General features: G+C 35.1%; 1 protein-coding gene across 1 annotated transcript in view; it reads left to right on the forward strand.

The window, feature by feature from the left end:
* The window catches only part of LOC127865684 (cathepsin B-like), a 62,515-nt gene extending 40,645 nt beyond the window's left edge, over nt 1–21,870 (forward strand). Inside the window, exons 2-7 of the mRNA XM_052405622.1 lie at nt 14,837–14,935; nt 17,058–17,173; nt 19,262–19,346; nt 19,861–20,005; nt 20,321–20,434; nt 21,247–21,870. Coding sequence (XP_052261582.1) covers nt 14,837–14,935; nt 17,058–17,173; nt 19,262–19,346; nt 19,861–20,005; nt 20,321–20,434; nt 21,247–21,455 — 768 coding nt within the window. The 3' untranslated portion in view covers nt 21,456–21,870. The remainder of the gene's footprint in view (nt 1–14,836; nt 14,936–17,057; nt 17,174–19,261; nt 19,347–19,860; nt 20,006–20,320; nt 20,435–21,246) is intronic.
* The last annotated feature ends 210 nt before the right edge of the window (nt 21,871–22,080 follow it).

Here is a 22,080-nt window from a genome sequence, read left to right on the forward strand (position 1 = left end):
CACCAACTTAACATCATCATCAAACAACAATAAACATCGGTAGCATACAATGTGCTTCATTAACCATACATAATTATATGCGTTAAAACACCATAATAGAACAGCATGAATGAAGCTGTCTATTACTCTTTTATATTTCCTATACCAATTTTTTTTTTTCGTTAATTGAAGGACTAGTTGAAATCTTCTATAAAAGCCCTCCTCCCCCCCAAATAAAAAAATAAATAATAATAATAACCCTAGCAAACAACAATAAACATAGGTTAGTTAGTATACACTGTGCTTTAGCACCCATGCATAATGAATGTTAAGGTATCCGGAGAAGTGCCCCCCTCCCCCGGAGAACTGCCCCCCGGAGAACTGCCCCCTTATTTTAAAGGTGGCGGAGAGGTGCCCCCCCCCATCAAATCGGTAGGGGCGGAGAACTGCCCCCCTGTCAGAATTTAGTAGGCGGATATCTGCCCCCCCCCCATCAAATCTGTAGGGGCGGAGAACTGCCCCCCGGTGTCATATTAGTTATTAGTTACGTGGTGAAAACAATACTTACGGGTAATTTTACGTTATCGCCGTACACATTTTATCCGGTAACAATTTAATTTCAGTACAAGTATATTACCATTTATCGAACTGAAAAACACAAATTGTCTAGAGGCATGTGTTAGTACTGTTTAAGGCCCTTGGTACGCATCTGCACCACTCACTATACATGAATGCCTTGTAAAAGTCGTGTTTTAATAAGAGCGCGAAACATAGTCGAGATCCACACAGGAAACGCGTGCGTGTTAATACTGGCAATGTGTTGCAACTAAATATAGACGTGCAACTCGGTACTTATGGAGTAAAAGTTACATCGGAATTAATTTACATTATAAAGATAGTATTGACCCATGGAAAAAAGTTAATTGACATATAAAAAAGTAAATTAATAGGCAAGGCAAAGGCAATAATTTAGCTGACTTGAAGAAAAAAGTGAAGTGAAGTTGAATTTATAAGCAATTTATTTATGTTGTTTAGTTAATTCATGTCTTCTAGCACCTTATCCGTCGGTAGCATCGCCAGACCGTCGAGTCGTCCGCAGTTTGCATTTTGAGCAGATCATGTCGACATGCCAAACAAACAAAATCGGTAACAGTTGCTTTAATTAGCAGCTAATAAGGCAGGCAGATAACTTGTTACCGTTAACGATAAGTACCGCGATCTTTTAATCTTTTAATTGGTAGACCGGACCGACCTTAATTGTTAAGAACTTGTTAGCTTTGATAAAAGCCGCATACGGGTTTATTATATTGAACCGTCCAAATCCGTAATTGGCGAAAACAAACAAATAAATTATTGTTTTCAGCTGGCATAAGGATGGATTAAATTGCATGCTAATTGTTTGTTTTTATTACGGGGAAAATATAAAATAATTCAGCCGCGAAAACTTTTTATTAGCAAAAATTTATTTGTTTTTCTTTGTTCACATTGACGCAAATCACGTGATTATAAAGTTGGCGACGTGACGACGTCCATGCCGAGGTAAGTATTTTATGCCGTTTTATAACTGTTATTACTTGTACAACTTTATATTACTTTTGAAATTTCACTCAATTTCCATACATAATAGCAAGAAAGTTACTGGCGTTATTGTCATTATAATACTCGCTTTATATATCACCGCTATTTCTTTAATTAGGGGGCACTTCTCCGGGTCATCAATTCTGACAGGGGGGCAGTTCTCCGCCCCTTATTAATCAGCAGGGGGGCAGTTCTCCGCCCTATACAAAAACAGTGATGGGGCAGTTCTCCGCCCAGTGAAAAATCTTTGGGGGGGCAGTTCTCCGGGGGGGCACTTCTGCTAGAGCCGAATGTTAATGACTTCGGACCGTTGTGATCAAATTAAAAAAAGCAAGATGGTATGTATGCGGCACACAACACATAGATAATTATAGTTTTATACCTTAAACGTAGTTCATCAAAATAAAGATAAGTTATTATCTATGTAATACTTAAATTAGGTTTATAACGTATGCATATTTGTCTAAAACTTGTGAAATGTGATTCGTAAGCCGACGACAACATTATCATTCGGACCCTTCTCCCCACCTAATTATCGAGATTAAAAACCTGTGGAGATCCCGATCTTATCAATGAATAAACCGGTTCAATGATGTCAAGTCAAATAAAACATACTATTACTATCCAAATAAATATCTATCAAAAAATGTAAATTGATATACCTACTTAACTAAAACTAAACTTAAACGATTAGCAAGAAAAATATATAAAGAAGAAGCAGGCAAAGTAGACAAATTAATTGTAACATATGTTTTCTCAGTCTCCCACTGTTGAACAATATGAAAAGTATTTATCGCCACCCCAAAAGGGATCTTTATCACACGTTTGGCTCAACTAATATATAATTGTGACAGGACAAACTGTCAACAAATACCTTGTTAATGTTTTATACATAACTCCAATCAAAGGTTAACTTCCAAGGAAACTGCGGCATGTTAAAACTGTTGATTATGACAAAATGTTGTTTAGTACAAATCAGTACAATAGCGTCTGTTATGTGGCCTATACTAATCCAGTTAAATAAAACTTTAATCGCAGGAAAGTTTAGATTCTTTACACCTTTAAGAAAATATATATAACAGTTCTTTCCTGTTTTAACAAAATGATACATTTAAAAATAAATTATGAAGCATCGCTAGCAATAGTAGAAAGAGAAGTAGAAGGAGAATAATTATCATTAGTAGCAGTAGCAGTAGCAGCAGCAGCAGCAGTAGCAGCAGCAGCAGCAGCAGTAGCAGTAGCAGTAGCAGTAGCAGAATCAGTAGCAGTAGCAGTAGCAGTAGCACTAGCAGTAGCAGTAGAAGTAGCAGTAGAAGTAGCAGTAGCAGTAGCCGTATCAGTAGCAGTAGCAGTAACAGTAGCAGTAGCAACAGCAGCAGAAGCAGCAGCAGCAGTAGCAGTAGCAGTAGCACTATCAGTAGCAGCAGCAGCAGCGGCAGCGGCAGCGGCAGTGGCAGCGGCAGCGGCAGTGGCAGTGGCAGTAGCAGTGGCAGTAGCAGTAGCACTATCAGTAGCAGCAGCAGCACTGGCAGCGGCAGCGGCAGTGGCAGCGGCAGTGGCAGTGGCAGTGGCAGCGGCAGTGGCAGTGGCAGCGGCAGTGGCAGCGGCAGTGGCAGCGGCAGTGGCAGCGGCAGCGGCAGCAGTAGCAGTAGCAGTTAGAGTAGCCGAAGCAGTAGCAGTAGCGGCTTTTTGCTTTTTTGTTTTAGAACTGTTTGTCGTATAAGAAGAACGCAAGGAAGACAAATTAAGTGTAACATGTGTTATCTTAGTCTCCGTTGTAGTAGTATTTGTTGTATCTACACAGCCATTTTTCAGTCACCTGAGAGACATGTTTTTATAAGAGATTTAATTGTGGACCAATACATCGTGTATTATATCAGTTTACCCACTGGGACACCACATGGGGCGAGGATTAACAGATAAACTAGGCCTTCAATTAATTATGCGCCTAGAGGCAAACAATACTATAACTTACTGATAATTTTAGGATTGGGATGTGTTTGTATCTTATTTGAAATTAGCTAGCTTAATTTAAAAACTAATTATAGCCTCAATATTATCACAAGAACATTATCACATATTCATTATGCAATATATAATCATATCACCATCACAATATGCCAGAGCGTTAGTATTTATTGTGCATACATATCCTACAGCAACATTTACAAAACTTATTACAAACCAACCACTCAAGCTTTAATTAAGATTGATTTCAATTTATATTATGACATACATTAAAGATCACTGTCAATTAATTAAAAAATAGCTTGATGCTTCGTACTCAGCGATTTAAATAAAAGAAACGTTGCGTTCACATTAATTGGGGTTAATAAAAAAAGTCTGCCATTAAAATAATCAAATTTAAATAATACTAGATTTAGTTTCAAATTGTCGCTCAAAAAATGTATCAGTTATATCAGTTACTAGGGAATCGATTTGTTTAATCTCCGCAATCCAATAATAATTATGGTGTTTGTATGACAAATTAATAGCTATTCGTCATTGAATGTATGATACTCATAAAAATATTGAAACAATAACCACAACAACAACAACATATGTGATTATGTATATATCTTCTTCAGATATTCTGTGTCATACTTTCAAAATTATCCTCATAAGATTTATAATAATAAAATAAACACTATTGCAATCTTAGTAAAAACCAACTTAGCCGTTATGCTAATGATTTTATGTTCAGTATGCGTGTACATTTCAATATTATATAACAACAAGTGTTCACAAAAACCTATGTTTAATAAATATTAAAAACATGAGAACCAATGAAGGTATTGCATTTTAATAGACTAGTTTTACCGTGTGTGTACATTCATATAAAATCTTTTGAAAATCACACTTGAGATAATGTCTTTAGGTTTTGCTATTTCTAATCGATTTAAACACCATAAAACCACCGTATTTTCTCTTACATTCTAAATTTTCTTACATTTCCTTTTTAAGCCAAAATATTTATGTTTTCATGATTCTAAATTTTCGGACATACGGATTTTCGTACAGTCAGTTATACAGCGCTATTTTATCAGATTTTGGCCCTGTTTTTGCTTATCTGATGACCCTTCGGTCATGCATTTTTACAACCGGATTAAAGTAATAAAACAGAATCATGCCTAAGGGCAATCGACCATTACATTTGCGTACTTGGGTAAATTACCTTGTAAACCTCTAATAAGCAATGGTTCCTTCCAACAGCGTTTGAAATGATATCGTATAAAGAAAGCCAAACGTTTATTGTTTTTACTTTTTATATATTATTTCAGTTGATTGCAAAGCTGTTAAGTTGTATTTTTAAAGTAAAGAACGAAGGGAACAACACAATAAAATTATGTACACTGATGTATTATTTCTACTTCAATTAAATAATTGACAAACAAACATAACACACTTGTCTCTAAATATTTTTCGTATTTAAATTTTCCAACACGAAAAACAATATCTTTAAGTGAACGGAAACTTATAATTATTACGGCATATAGTAAAAGCAGAGTTGTCTGAACCATAAGTAAAATAAAAAATAAAAAATGACACAGCTTATTTTTCCCTCAAGTGTTAATGATAATATGGATAAACAATTAAAAATACATAAAGTCAATTGTGTTGATTACTCGTTATTGAAATATTGCAATGCCAATTATAAGACATCTGATTAAAAACAAAATGTATGGTGGAATACCTAATCTGGAAATACAAACTAATGATACTATTAATGCAACAACAACAATCACATCTTTTCAAGCGCAATCAGAAAACTGCCACAGCTTTGTGTTAACAAACATAAATATGTTTGCGCTTATAGATTTAGATAAACTTCAAATCTTTAAGCGTGCCTATGAATTGAATATAATTTATATTTAAAAGTTTTGCTACTCTGTTGATAACTAGCAACAGCAAAAGGAAGATACCATTTTTTATCATCTAATTTTATTTATATTTCATTGTTTATTTGTTTATGATCACAAGGATTGTTTGGATAACAGAGTGTGTCTAGATATACCGGTACCCTTAAAAATATTTTTATGAATTGCAATGAAGCGTAGAAATTAAACAGGCCCTAATACAGACACCATTTTTATCGGAATGCGATTATAGTTTCAATAGCAACTCGTAACGTTTTTTGGATTGAATGTGTAATGAATACTTTTAGCGACAAATTGACTTGGTCAAATACTGCATCTTAAACGGATAAATAAAATTGAAACCATTTATTTTCAATATTATCAACATTATTATTTAGTTATTAATACATTAAGCAGCAAACTCTATTAATCAAAAAGATTTGATATAACATCCGAATTCACTGCAAAAATGAGCTGAGCGATAGGTTTTACGGTTGTTGAAATTGTTCATGATGAGAATGACGATGACGACGATGATGACGATGACGACGACGAGGAGGAGAACAACGACGATAACAATGACGATGATGATGATGATGACACTGATGATGATGATCACGACGATGACGACCATAACGATGTTGTTGGTGATAGTGACGATAATGCTGCTGCTGTTGCTGATGACGATGCTGCTGCTGATGATGCGGTGGAGGCGGAGGAGCAGGACGAGGACGAGGGCGACGACGACGACGACGATGATGATGATGATGATGATGATGATGATGATGACGATGATGATGACGATGATGATGACGATGATGATGATGATGATGATGATGATGATGATGATGATGATGATGATGATGATGATGATGATGATGATGATGATGATGATGATGATGATGATGATGATGATGATGATGATGATGATGATGATGATGATGATGATGATGATGATGATGATGATGATGATGATGATGATGATGATAATGATGAGATGATGATTATGTTGATGATGATGATGATGATAACGATGATAACGATGATGTTGATGAAAATAACGATACTGTAAGTAGTAAATAAACTCATTAATTGTTATTATAATACACAAGCACATGCTAATGGATCTGTATCCGCAAGGCGGTCAAATAAAAACTCACTTGGTATAAATATGAAAAATTGAATCAAAATATCATAATGCGGAGTGTTAAAATGTGTTCAAATCTAGCGAAATTGTTGCAGTACTTTTCTACCGAAACCAATGCTTAGCCCAGTTATTTTAAAAATAATTTCAAAATACCACGATACACGTCAATTGGCTAACAAATACATTTGTAAGTTTTACCTCACTCAAAAACAGTATTTATTGAAGACAGGGCGTCAACAATGTCCGAGTTTCTTCAACGTAGCTTAAGTACCTAAAGTACCTTTCCGTTTGATTTATCGCAGGATCCTGGGTCCGCACCCACAGTCTTTTAAAGTGTCTGCATTAAAAAAGATAATAATTGTTGTTTGTAATAATCTTTGACAGCTCATAAAAACATGTAAATCCTCAATTCGTAGAGTTTCAGTATGATTTCATTTATTTAAAAAATAAAGACGGTTAACATATTTTATACACACATATATTAGTAGCTATACGCCATATAAGATAGGACATAATGTATATTATAAATCAAAGCGCTGAAGGCACTGATGTTGTTCGCTGTTGTCGTCCTTGATTAGCTTGTTCGCATTGCATATGCTTATCATTGTGCACAGGCTAATCTTATTTGACGTGCATTAAGCCTCGTTTTCCATGAAAGCAGCCAATATGTGCATATTTTAATGATAAACACTAGACTGGCCAATGGCGTTTACAAGCTGGTATATACATTCACTGCTAGAGCAGAATCATTTGTCGTCTGCTGCAGACAGGCAGTGGTAATCGTTCCTAGCAGAGTGAGTTGTGGTTCTTGCCGTACTTAAGTCTTCTAAGCACCTACTGATTTGCATTTATTACCCATTCTCTTGAAACGCCGACTAATAAAGTGCTATAAACCGCCTTTAAGCACTTGGCACATTAACAAATAAGAACATTCCACACCTAACCGAGAACCGACGTCTTTAATCGCGAAACTATTACCAGAAATTGAAGACCGCCAGAAACAACAATGAGCTCACTTCGATTAAATATAAATACACTATATTCATTGCGTCCTAAGCAATCAAACATATCAACCGAAAATACCAGCGAATACAGTATTATACATGACATCGGTCTTATATATCGCCTCAGGCATGCGAGAGCGCCACGATGAGTGAAGAGTGTGTGTATGAGAGTTTGTTTACAGGTCCTACTGGCCTCTTCACGAGATTTGTGTAGCCCGACCTGAATGGTGAATGAAATGCATGTAGTAACACTTATATGAACACGATATATCCGTACCAATATCCATGTGAGCACATACTAATAATAATTAATTTTTTAATCGCCATTAGCTTGAAAATAAACGTAAATAGATACAACAAAGACCAATTCGGAGACTTTAAAAATTTTAAATTACCTCCCCTGCAATAGAAAATATATATGGAGACTCGCATTCTATGGAATATCAAAATCTCAATATATTTTTCTCCGAAATTTTTTTTTCTGGTAAAAATCATCTTAAATTTAGCTGTATATTCGTATGTAATTAATTAAACAAGAGTTATAAAAAGGCATCGCAAAAAATATCGCGTTTTGCTTGAATAAGTTACCTCCCTTAAGCCTATCGGAATATCAAAAATACGTATATAAACAAAACGCGTTCCTTGCATAAGTGATAATAAAGCGCGTGCCCGTGCCACTCGTCCTCCAAATACTTACTAAATATAGAACAACGTATCTACAATCATTGCGACTAACTCAAACCCCAATAAATAAGTAACCAGGATAAATATACGTTTAGGTAATTAAGATATAAAACATACATATAAAAATTTACATGTTCTCTGTCTGCCGAACCCGATCCATGGACTATAGCCACAAGAGGTTCCTATGTACCTAGTGTAGCCGGATTGCGCCCTCAGAGCGCCCAACACCGACACAGATCACGCTACTCTCCGGTCAAACACAATACTACATAGGACTGCTGCCTTTGTCATCATATTATCAGAATCATTAACGTGCAAAAAGGAAACTTTCAACTGTCCTTTCACTTCATACATAAGCCATTGCCGATCTTCAATGATCGCTTCTTTCCGAGAGATGCATTTTATTTTTTTCAAACTTCGAATTTTGATATATGTTTAACTTATTCATTTAGATTACATTATTTTCACTATAAATATTGACTTTGATCCAATTATCATCTGAAAAATACGATTTCGCGATTTCTTCGAAGATCGAGCGAGCCTTTTTTCCTGTTTATTTATATAAATCTTATTTAAGGTTACACAGATGTGAAGTTGTCGTAGCCGAGTGGGTAAGGCGATGAATAAGAAATCTTTTGGGATTTTCCCGCGCAGGTTCGATTCCTGCCGACATCGCATACTTTTTGCGACGCGTTTTATTTCTTTTCTAACGTAATTTGATTTAATATAGCACATAAGCTATGTTTATTGTTAAATATGTTGAAAATTGTATGCACATCCTTCAATTTTAAAATTAAAACAACGTTATGGCTAAATTGATTAATTTACTGCTGAAAATACGAATGATGCATGTTGCATTTTTATTTTTATTTCAAAAAGTAAACGGTAAATCTGTCTATTTTTTGGTATTTTTGCTGTATATAGTGTTTCTATAAAAACTTAGTTTAAAATATAACTTAAATGATACTATTTTGAATTTTATGACACTTTGTTTTTAACCGACCCAATTTTTACTTGGCTGAAATCACTTACATTTCATGGCGCTATTCCATAGATTAAAATTTGTAAACAATAAATGTCTGTAAAAGAATACTTATTTCATCTTGTTTAAACTTTAAACACCTTTACTGCATCTGTACACACCAACTGCATGCCCATATTTGGAAATTTGAATGAATTATGGAACTTTTATATACCCCAGGGGTGAAAATAAACTGGACAAAAGCCGAGCGTGAGGGTGGTTTTGAAAAAATCGGTTTATTTTTTTTAAGCATGGAAAGCCTACCTACAAATTTGCATGTAGTTTAGTGAAATGATGCTGATTAGGAAAATAATTAATTAAATTATATTTGGATATGTGCCCATTAGAGGTGCGCAAGCTAAAAAAAGGTAGAATTACCGAAATTCCCGTTCTCACACGTTGTAGCATGGATCGGGTATTGAACACGATACACGTGTGTATTAGCACCCTACTGTAGTCCCGGCGGCGTTATCAACTGCACCAATACACCGGTAAGCAACCAGGGGAATATCATATGAAAAAAGAACTATCATGCATGTTTGATTTGTTAAAGTGTGTCACAAAATTTCCCTAACTGCCGATGTCGGCTATAATTTCGGTATAAACATGCAAAGAAATTAACATATATATAATGTTAATGCCGATATGTTATTGGACATTTTGTATGTCAAATGTTTATTATTTGTATTAAAATTAAGACGATTGTATTGAACACGATACACGTGTGTATTAGCACCCTACTGTAGTCCCGGCGGGGTTATCAACTGCACCAATACACCGGTAAGCAACCAGGGGAATATCATATGAAAAAAGAACTATCATGCATTTTTGATGTGTTAAAGTGTGTCACAAAATTTCCCTAACTGCCGATGTCGGCTATAATTTCGGTATAAACATGCAAAGAAATTAACATATATATAAGGTTATTGCCGGTATGTTATTGGACATTTTGTATGTCAAATGTTCATTATTTGTATTAAAATTAAGACGATGCTTATTTGCCAGAAAGCGTTTATTTCAAATTCAAAACAAGCAATAATCATACATAATACCAAAAAATAAAACTAACAAAATGACAACACTCTCGCTTAACGCAACGTTCAGAAGCACGCGCACTTAACAAAATTATTGCAACTAATGCAAGCTGTAATTATTATGTGACTACTTGCTATACAACCAGTATCATGCGAAAATTGATCTTATTTAATTGTGGTTCCCTCTTTGAATTTATGTTGCCTGTCGACTTTTAGAATAATGTGTCAGTAAGAAATGTATTGCTTGCTCTACAACCAGCATCATGCGAAAATGGATCTTATTTAATTGTAAATCCCTCTTTGAACTTAAGTTGTCAGTCGACTTTTAGAATAATGTGTCAGCAATAAATGTTTTTCTTCAGTTTCACATGTTTTTTTTAAGAAAATTTAGTGAAAGATGCAAATGTGTCTTATTTTAATTTTATCCATGTCTTAAATGTGGCTTATTTATATAAGATAAAATGATATACTGCCAGTGTCATGCAAAAAAGGATCTAATTTCTTAATATCCACATTCACGCTTTGTTCTTTATTAGCACCGTCTTTAATTAGGCTATCTATTTAAAGTACAGATTACTGTGAACTTAATAATTGTGCAACGGTGATGTTGATCCATTATCGTTGTTAATTTAAAATGTAGACAACAAGTTAGCAATTAATGAAATCAGTTATTTTGGAAGTAAATCTATGTTTTTCTGTACAGTAGCCAGGTGGATGTGTATTGAGCGGATAAGATAGGGATATCCACAACAAGTTTCTAATACACAGTATAGACTTCCCCGTATTATTGTATTTGTTATTTACCTGATTGGAATAAATAAAGTGTTAAAGATCATTTCATGTAAAAAGCAGGATTTCTGACATAATTTCAATCGTTTTGCTTTTATACACAATTTCATGGAACAATGAATATATTGGCGCGATGGAACACAATTTATAAATCAAGCTGACAGTATAGTATCAGTTTTTAATTATGTGTAATTTAATTCGCATCTCTCCCTTAACTCGTTCAATGACACGTGAACTTATATCAATTATAAGACATCACGTGCATCATTAAATATTTATTTTTAATTATGAAAACATATTATATGTTCTACATGGTTTTGTTAATTTTTTTTTTCTCAACCAGAGAGACATTATAAAACATTTTTATATATAAAGCGCTTTACTTTTCTACATTACATAAAGATATATCGATTTTTTTTGTTAAGTGTACGTGCTTGACATATTTATAAAAAGGCAGTGTTTATTTTTGTAATAAAATCGAAAATTGACATTTAATTTGATGCAATCCACATTGTTTAGCGGCCAAGCGCAGTATTCCGCTCTCGGCGGCCGATGGTGTATAGCAATTTTTACAATGAAAAGCTGGGTTTCTGACATAATTTCAATCGTTTTGTTGACGCGGAAGTGCTTTTTGGTGGCCAAAAATACTATTGTTCCCTTTATTTAAACTTAAATCAGTATTTTTTTACACTTGAAGGTTTGTACAGCGGGGATTTCGGTACCGGCGCGGGTTTATGTGCTTGTTAAGAATTACCGAAATTCCCGCTAAGAGGCAACATATGCTGATTTATGCTTTGATTAAACATTGATAACTAAATTGCAAAAGTGTATAGAATATTGTAAATAAGGTAGTACGATATCATTTGTTTCATCAGATTTGTTTGGAAAATACTTTCTGAAGACTTATTATTACTATGTCATGTTATATTTACATATACTTTTGTGAAACCAATGTTTTAAATGTACATTTTACCTTTTTTACATTCGTTTACACATATTTCACATTAATAAACTATTTAATAATGGAAAAAATATTCTGATAAGAGTGTTTAAATGATTAACACTAATATGATTGTGTACAAATCAACATTAATGCAAAGCCAAAACCCAAACATATTGACATATAGACCCTTTAAGGCGTAATATGGGGGATTGGCGTAAACATGGGTGATTTCGGCTCTGGGCGTACGAATGTAGCAGTACCGAAATCCCCGCTAATTATTTTCCAAAAGAAGTAACCGAATGGGAGATAATACATGTCGCTGGTCGCTAATGAAAAAAAACACTATAATAATTTTGTTGACACTTGAAGGTTTGTACAGCAGGATTTCGGTACCGGCGCGCGTTTAAGTTCTAGTGTAGAATTACCGAAATCCCCACTGAGAGGCAACTTAATGCTGTCAAGAGTGCTTAATAATTAAAATTAATATCATTTTTTTGCACCTTAACATTCATGTGAAGTCAAAAACCATTCATACCGATGACCTATTGACCCTTTAAGGCGTAAATATGGGGATTTCGGTACTAGGCGGGCGAATGTAGAATTACCGAAATCCCCTTTTCATCATCGCACATTAGTGTAACATACATTTTAACACAATATATGTAGGGAAACTCATATGATTCGCGTAATGTGAAAATGATTATTATGCTATAATTCGACCACGAAACTTGACGTGACTTAATACCGGACATTATGGAATGGAGCTACGCTGGCCGTATTTGACATAAGACCCATTTTCGCATATTATCTTATCAATGCTTATATGAATTTGATTGCTATAATCTAATGCGTATTCGACACGGAATTATTGTCAAGGTTTTTCATTTTGTCAATATTTATCATAGCAGGGGACATTGCTGACATCAATATGGATACTGTTTTCATTTTCTGTCGAGAAATGATATGGCTTATTATCAAGATTATTTTATAGTACGGTAGCGTTCTCTACACAAGTGAGATTTATTTGTACTGGTAAATTGCTCTTATACTCACCATTCGGACTCGACGATCGGCTCGAATAAAAATGTTAGTCGCTTAAAAGTACAAATTCATCATATTGAGCACGATTATTATTATTATCATTATTATTATTATTATTATTATTATTATTATTATTATTATTATTATTATTATTATTATTATTATTATTATTATTATTATTATATAGCTTTTAGAAACTTATACCTTTAAAAAAATCCCATTGGAAAAAAATCCCATGGGGAAAAAAATTCCATGGGACAAAAAAATCCCATGGGACAAAAAAATCCCATGGGATTTTTTTTAAACACGATTTAACGCGTTGAAATCGCGATAAATGCTCATCATTTGTTAAAAGGTAGTGTTTCTGAAGGTTACATGAATAAATCTCTAAAAATTAGAAAAAAATCCCATGGGATTTTTTTTTCCCATACAAAAATGGGATTTTTTTTCTATCAAAGTAAATTGAACGAAAATAAGCACAAATGCTTTAACTATGCTTAAAATCGATAACTAAGCACAAACGAACGTGTTTTATGTTTTTGAAAATCCCATGGGATTTTTTCTCCCATAAAAAAAGCTGAAGAAAAATCCCATGGGAGAAACCAAAATTCCCATGGGATAATGAAAAATCCCATGGGAATATACAAAAATCCCATGGGAACCCCAACTTTGCAAATAAAGTTCATAGTGAAGAAAACGCATTTAACAAGCAAAAATAACCAATTATTAATCACAAGTTAGACTTTTATCTTATACTTTATCACAAATAAGCAAACCTTCAAGAAAAAGGGTACTTAAGTTTGCGAAATTTCGGTTTCGCAAAGTTTTTCCGGTGGCCGTTTAATCTGACTCCTGAACTTTTCAAGTAAGGGGTCATTTGACCCCTGGTTTTCAAAATCTTGAAATCTTCAAAAATCAAATGCTTAAATTTCAGAATTTAATTTCAGAATAATTTCATTATAGCATTTTTTGGCAATGAATCTTTAAAACAATTAAAATGTAAATACTTACAGGCAGATTTTTTATTTGAGATAATAAATACACATTTTCTGTTACCTTATACATACTCTTCAACTCTGTTAAAACCATTTATTTAGTCTCAGTTAAAGCAAAGTTTCTTGACTAAGTTTAAAAAGGATGTTTTGTTCATTTAAAACAGTATTTCTCGAACTTGTTATCGCATTGTTTCTTGGCAAATAAAACAAACATTTCCTGGATAAGTATAAACATCATGTGTTAGCTATTAAAGTATAAACAACATGTCTTGGCTAAGTACAAACAATAGGTCTTGGCTCAGGCCTAACAATATGTTTGGCCTAGTACTTACAATATGTCTCAGCTAAATACTAGCCTTATGTCTTGGCTAAGTACAAACAATATATCTTGGCTTATTACAAACACTATTTCTTGCCTAATAAAAAACATCTGTTATTGAATGTTTTAAGTTCGTAATGACACTCTCGTGAAATACAAAGCAGCAAACATGTTTTCCAGCAACATCACAGGAAAATATACACGTGGGACAGAATTTACTCCAAATTTACTACTTTAGTGGAGAATCAATGAGTATATCTTGGCTAAGTACAAACAATATACATGTATCTTGGTTAAGTAGAAACAATTTGTCAATGCTAATTACAATCAATATGTTATTACAAATGTAAAACCAATATTTCTTGGCTAACTTTTAAAGTACTTGTTTCATCAATACTTGGGAGCTCTCATTTCTAACAATATTTCCTGGTTCCTGTTTTTCCAGGTGACCAGTGTCCCTGACACGTTTGATGCTCGCACCCAGTGGCCCAACTGTCCATCAATCAAGGAGGTCAGAGATCAGGGTGCCTGTGGATCTTGCTGGGTACATATAACATGTCTGAACATGACTATCATATCAAGACAACCTGTTGTGTGTAAAACCGTGTCGTTCACTTAGAGGTCACTGTCACAGCCGACATTTGGAGTTTCGCTATATTCCATATGCTTTACGATGGTTTATAAAGAACAAGAAATATCTTTAAAAAAGATATACGGCGTAAATAGTTTAATGAATGAGATCAAGGATAGCGAATGTCTTTTTCTGTGCAGTTCTTAGCTGCATCACACGCAGTACGGGATGTTACGGGGAGTTTTCGCGGCTTATTTTACATTATAACATATTGCTGGTCATAAACCTATAGATACAAAACAGAAAACCAAAAGAAGAATGGAAGTGAAATTTAAACATATGAGTCAACCGGCCACACGAGAACAAACCTGTTTTAGTGGTCTGTCGGGCATTGCTATTTGATTCGATTATTAACAGTATCGAGAATCATCGTGCTCATGCTTAAAGTGATATTATGGGCATTTTGCACTGTTGAATTGAGCTGAAAAGAATTAACAGGTCAAAATAGTTAGTTAAAATGTGGTTACTGATCAATTATCTGCAACTCACCTTGCTACCAGTTGTTTATAAAAATATATTTTATATTCGATATTCTTACGTGACCCACCCAGTCCTGTAAGCCGAAATGATCCGTAAAACAATATTGTGTCTTTGTGTCGTATGAACAAATCTGCACTAAAACTAAATTTAGGTTCAACTCGTAAACGCATGATCAGTTGTCAAACGAAAGTACGGTTAATATTCAAATGCATTATTTTTCTCTTTCTGGTATATTGTTTTAGTATGTTGATGCTGCATTAATTACTATAAGTGTATATGAAGTAGAAACATCACAAATAATCAACGGTTGCGATAGACACCTATAAACTGTTACATGCTCATAATATCACTTTAGTACATTAGGCAATATGGTGGAATAATTATTGTTAAATTTATTAAAAATAATATTTATCATTGTATTGTTGAAAACACATTAAGAATCTATTATTGACATACCATAATTATATTGATGAATATCTTCTTTTAACATATTTCTGGTCTAAAGAAAATTCCAGGTAACCTAGTTCACGGATAGCGTCTTTATTATATAACGATTATTTTACTGACCGCGAACTCCGGTGATGACCTGTATATAAACTCTGAATGTCCGCGACTTGACCCGAAACCTCGCGGGTTGAAATGCAATTCTTTAAAGTGAGGCTTCGCTTCCACTGCTCTTTATACTTTTACATGTTAACATGTTGACAGGAATATGGAAGTAAGTACTAAATATGAGAAAATAGCCTTTTAAGTATAAACGCTTTTGCGCTGGTAATACTCTGAAAATAAAAGGTGTACGCACAAACTGTATTGATGTCGAGAATTGAGTGTAAAACTGTTCTACCTATTAAGCCTTTTTATTAGAGATAAAATTGTTTCATACAGTAAAACAGTGGTACAAAGACGCGGATATGTTTCCAATGTTCTGGTGGTATACTCAAATCAGCCAATGGAGTAAATGAAGTGTATTCATTCGTACCTAGCCGCGGGAAATTTTATTTGAATTTTATTGGACACTTACAAAGGTCAAGTCAGGGTGAAAAGCTGGCTTATGCAGCTTACGCCGAAAAATCAGTTCATTAAAACTGATATTTCACTGTTTCAATGAGTGAAAAATAACAGTGAAATTTATAGATAATTTTCATTGTTTGACCAGAACTATTTTTAGATATCTTTGGTTTCCCCATTGTTAGCCACCCACCAAGGGAAACTACTCTGCATAAAATGTTTATAAAAACATACGGATACCCTTCCCTTGAAAATACATGTTTTAACATTTCGGGGTGCCAAACGGGGAATTATATTATCAGGAATTTTTAAAATACAAAAATAATCATTTGTAAGCATAAAATAAAAATAAATTTGTTGGATTTGGTGGAATACTGATTTTAATTTACTGGTGATCATAACAAAAATATCATTTTCTGTGCTCACTAGTGAATAAAAATCTATATTCCACTAAATCCAATAAATATCCTCTATATCTCTACATGATATTACACTGAGTATTGACACATTTCTACTTAAAGCAATGCCTGTGTATTTTACCTGGCAGGCTTTTGGTTGTGTTGAGGCTGCCACAGACCGAATCTGTATCCAGTCTAATGGCAAAGTGAACGCCGAGTTGGCTGCTGAGGATCTCACAGCTTGTTGCCACACCTGCGGTAATGGGTAAGTGAAAAACTAGAACATTTTTAGCGAGGCTGTTTTCGGAGAAAATCCGAGCTATTGTCATAGCCAGCTTGTCCTCCGTCCCCCGTCCGCCCTAGGCGTCGTGCTAAAACCTTGGCTATAAAATCAAAGTGCTTCCACCTACAACTTTGAAACTTCATATGTAGATGCACCTTGATGAGTTCTACACGCCACACCCATTTTTGGGTCACTAGGTCAAAGGTCAAGGTCACTGTGACCTTTAATATCAAACTTTAACATAGGCTCTAAAATCAAATTGCTTCCACCTACAACTTTGAAACTTCATATGTAGTTGCAACTTGATGAGTTCTACATGCCACACCCATTTTTGGGTCACTAGGTCAAAGGTCAAGGTCACTGTGACCTCTAATATAAAACTATCAAAATCAAAGTGCTTCCAACTACAACTTTGAAACTTCATATGTAGATGCACCTTGATGAGTTCTACACGCCACACCCATTTTGGGTCACTAGGTCAAAGGTCAAGGTCGCTGTGACCTCTAAAAAAAAAAGAAAAAAATTCTGACAAGCTTTCGCAGCCGAGCATGACACCCGTTATGCGGTGCTCTTGTTTTGGTTTACTGTCAAAATCATTATTATACCCCCATTACCAATGGTATAGGAGTATATAAAATGGCTATATAGGAGTAACATTATCAGTCGGTCAGTAGGTCGGTCTGTCTGTCCCGAAAATTTCATCCGATCTTCACCAAACTTGGTCAGAAGTTGTATCTAGATGATGTCTACGTCAAGTTTGAATATGGGTCATGCCGGGTCAAAAACTTGGTCAGGGGGTAACTTAGTGTGTTTTAAATTGAAAGTTTGCCCGGACCATAACTATGTCATTTATCGTTAGATTTTTAAAATGACTTGGTACATTTATTCACCATAATGGGAAGGTGTGTCATGCGAAAGAAGTACGTCAATATCACCATCATTGGGCGGTGTTTCATGAGAAGAATTATGTCGATATCTCCAAGGGCAAGGTCATACTTTGAGTTCAAAACTCAAAAATGGCCATAAATGAGCTTGTCCGGGCCATAACTATGTCGTTCATTGTGAGATTTTAAAATCATTTGGCACATTTGTTCACCAGCATTTGACGGTGTGTCATGCAAAATAATTACGTCGATATCTCCAATCTGAAGGTCACACTTTCAGTTCATAGGTCAAAAATGGCCATAAATGATCTTGTCGGGGCCATAACTATGCCATTCATTGTGAGATTTTAAAATTAATTGGTTTGTTTGTTCATAATTATTGGACGGTGTGTCATGTGAAATAATTACATCAATATCTCCAAGGTCAAGTTCACACTTTGAGTTCAAAGGTCAAAAATGGCCATAAATGAGCTTGTCCGGGCCATAACTATGTCATTCATTGTGAGATTTTAAATAACTTGGTACATTTTATCACAATCATTGGACGGTGTGTCATGCAAAAGAATTACGTTGATATCTCCAAGGTCACACTTGGAGTTCAAAAGTTAAAAATCGCCATAAATGAGCTTGTCTGGGCCATAACTATGCCATTCATTGTGAGATTTTAAAATGACTCTGTACATTAATTTTGTTCACAGTCATTGAACGGCGTGTCATTCGAAAGAATTCAAGAGTTCAAAGGTCAAAATGGCCATAAATGATAATGGCATAATAATTCTTAAAAATCGCCATAAATTCGCTTGTTTTGTTTTGTGAAGACAGCATGCAAAATATTCTGTGTCAATGCAGCATGTAGTGTATACGTCACGTCTGTGACAAAGCTCTAGTTAAATTAGGAATCTGGCAATAATTTGTGTGTACATGCTGTTTGGTTTCAACTCGGGTAATTTTCACCATCCAAATGAGCCTTGCTTTCAGTTTGGGTAAACAGGGCTTAGTGCATTTGGGAATGACAACTCATCTTAACAAACCAGTGTCGACCCTAAAGTTGTCCCTGATTAGCCTGTGAAGTCCGCATCTGGTTTTCCCAGAGTGCAACTACACTCTATAAACTTACAATATTTGTGGAGTTTTATGTGATATTTCCTTTGAGATCAACCAACTGCAACACTTTTTATATCGTCAGATGCAATGGTGGTTTCCTAGAGGGTGCCTGGGACTACCTGAAAACTAGCGGTATTGTCACCGGTGGTCCATGGGACAGCAAGCAGGTAAGACTGACATGTCAATGGTATTTGAGAAATAATTCAGTATTTATCAAAATTCATCAGTCGATAAAAATAATGTTGGATACCATTGCCCTTAGACCAAGGCCCATGCCAGAGCCAGAATTGGTGACAAGGGCCTCTACCAGGGCCCATATTGGTTACCAGAGCCTCTACCAGGGCCCATATTGGTTACCAAGGCCTATACCAGGGCCCATATTGGTTACCAGGGCCTATACCAGGGCCCATATTGGTTACCAGGGCCTATACCAGGGCCCATTTTGGTAACCAGGGCCTATACCAGGGCCAAATATTGGTTACCAGGGCCTATACCAGGGCCCATATTGGTTACCAGGGCCTATATGGTTATATTATAGCCTCACTATGGAAAAACGGGGCCTAATGCACGTGTGTAAATTATTGTTCCATTATAAATTATTTTTTGGGGGCTGATTAACCATTGCACAGAACCGCTAATATTGGCAAGTTTGAAAAATGCCCTCTATTTTTTGTCTCCCAGGGTTGCCTGCCATATGAGATCAAGGCCTGTGACCACCACGTTGTTGGAAAGCTCGCGCCCTGCCAGGGCGATGGTCCCACCCCCAAATGCAAGAAGGAATGCGAAGCTGGCTATAACGTCACCTTCACCAAGGACAAGCACTACGGTAAGTGGATTTAGAATTGGGTGCATAAGTACCCGCTCTGGGAAAATGGGACTAAATGGATGTTCGTAAAGTGTCATGCTCGATTAGCCTGTTCAGAATGAACAGGCGTTTCAGGGATGACAGTTTCAGCCTAAACTGAATTTTTGCTAAGAAGAGACTTACTTTTGCTTTTTAGGATTTTTTTTCAGGCATTATATAACTTTTATTAAACGTTGCTAAAGTTTGAAAATAATTATTATTAGTAGTAATTTTGACCTAATTTTCCTGTTGATGTTACTATTATGCTCCGTTTTGCTCTATGTGTGTCTGTTTTAGCCAAGAGCGCATACGCAGTGAACGGAGTGGCGAAAATCCAGACTGAGATTATGACTAATGGACCTGTAGAGGCTGCATTCACCGTCTATGCTGACTTCCCCACATATAAATCTGGTAAGAGCTAAAACTTATTTTTTTATTGGGATATATTGTACTTAAAATCATTATAAAATTATAAAAAAGCATTAAAAAAAGCATTATTGTATGACTTCATGTGTTTGCACACATCATACAAGTGTTCATGTATGACTTCAGGTGTCTACACACATAACACAAAGTATTCTTGTATGACTTAAGGTGTCTACGCAGATCACTTAAAGTATGCTCTTATGACTTAATTTGTCTATATACATCACACAAGTGTTCTTGTATGACTTCATGTGTCTACACACATCACACAAAGTATATTTGTTTGACTGCAGGTGTGTACACACATTACACAAAGTGTTTTGTATGACCTAAGGTGTCTACACACATCACACAAGTATTTCTGTTTGACTGCAGGTGTGTACACACATCACATAAAGTATTCTTGCATGACTTTGTGTGTCTCAATACATTATCTAAAGTATGCTTGTTTGACTTAATGTTTCTACACACATCACTCAAAGTAGTTTTGTAAGGCTTAAAGTGTCTACCTACATTACACAAAAGTATTGTCTAGGACTCCAGGTGTCTCTTCAAACAAATAATTATTTTATGACGTCAGGTGTCTACACACATCAGACGAAGTATTATTGTCAATTTGTGTGACTTAAGGTGTCTTTACACAGCACGCAATGTGATGTTGTATGATTTACGGTGTCTTTACACAGCACGCAATGTAATCTTGTATGACTTAATGTGTCTTTACTTATCACGCAGTGTTTTTGTATGACTTAAGGTGTATGCTCTCATCAAACTAAACTGTTATTGTTTGACTTCAGGTGTGTACCAGCACAAGTCCGGTCAGATGCTTGGTGGCCATGCGATCAAGATCCTCGGATGGGGCACAGAAGACTCCACTCCTTATTGGCTGGTTGCCAACTCCTGGAACGAGGACTGGGGAGACCAAGGCTTCTTCAAGATCCTCCGAGGATCCGACGAGTGCGGTATTGAGTCCAACATCGTTGCTGGCATGATGAAATTTGATTAGACGTTATTTGATTGCACGAAGTTAAATAAGACCCTTTCTGCGTCAAAGAGATTTTATAAACATTAAACAAATACGAGATTATCTTTTGTTCCCACACATTCAAAGAAATTCGCTAAGACACATTCTGCGTTTAAGAGATTTTAGAGATTATCTCTTTTTTCTTGCACATTCAATGATAATGAAAAAGATTTTTGTCTCTATACATTTATCAGGCTTAATTTATTAAGTAGTCTGAAGCTGTTGTGTTAACAGTAATAAGCTTCAAAAGCCAAGTGTGAAACTGTGGTTGCATTACGAAATTCAGCCAGAAAATATGCTATAGTTTATTTAGTTATTTTTGTATTTAAAAACTGAAAATAACTTTCTACATGTCAATGATCTATGCAATATTGTTAATAAAAAATACAATGTTAAACATTGTCTTTTTGGCTCTATTAAACGCCCCTAAAGTTGTTCAGTTGTATAACTCATGTCAGACAATACGCTTAATGGCACATCCAAGTCAATATCATAAGCATTGTAAGCTGATGCAATTAAAAAATAAATAATGACAACAAAGCAAATAGAAGATTAATGAATAACATTCTTGAAAAGGTTTGAGAAATATGGAGCGGATACAACACCG

Source organism: Dreissena polymorpha, chromosome 1 (assembly GCF_020536995.1).
Source record: "Dreissena polymorpha isolate Duluth1 chromosome 1, UMN_Dpol_1.0, whole genome shotgun sequence".
Classification (NCBI taxonomy): domain Eukaryota; kingdom Metazoa; phylum Mollusca; class Bivalvia; order Myida; family Dreissenidae; genus Dreissena; species Dreissena polymorpha.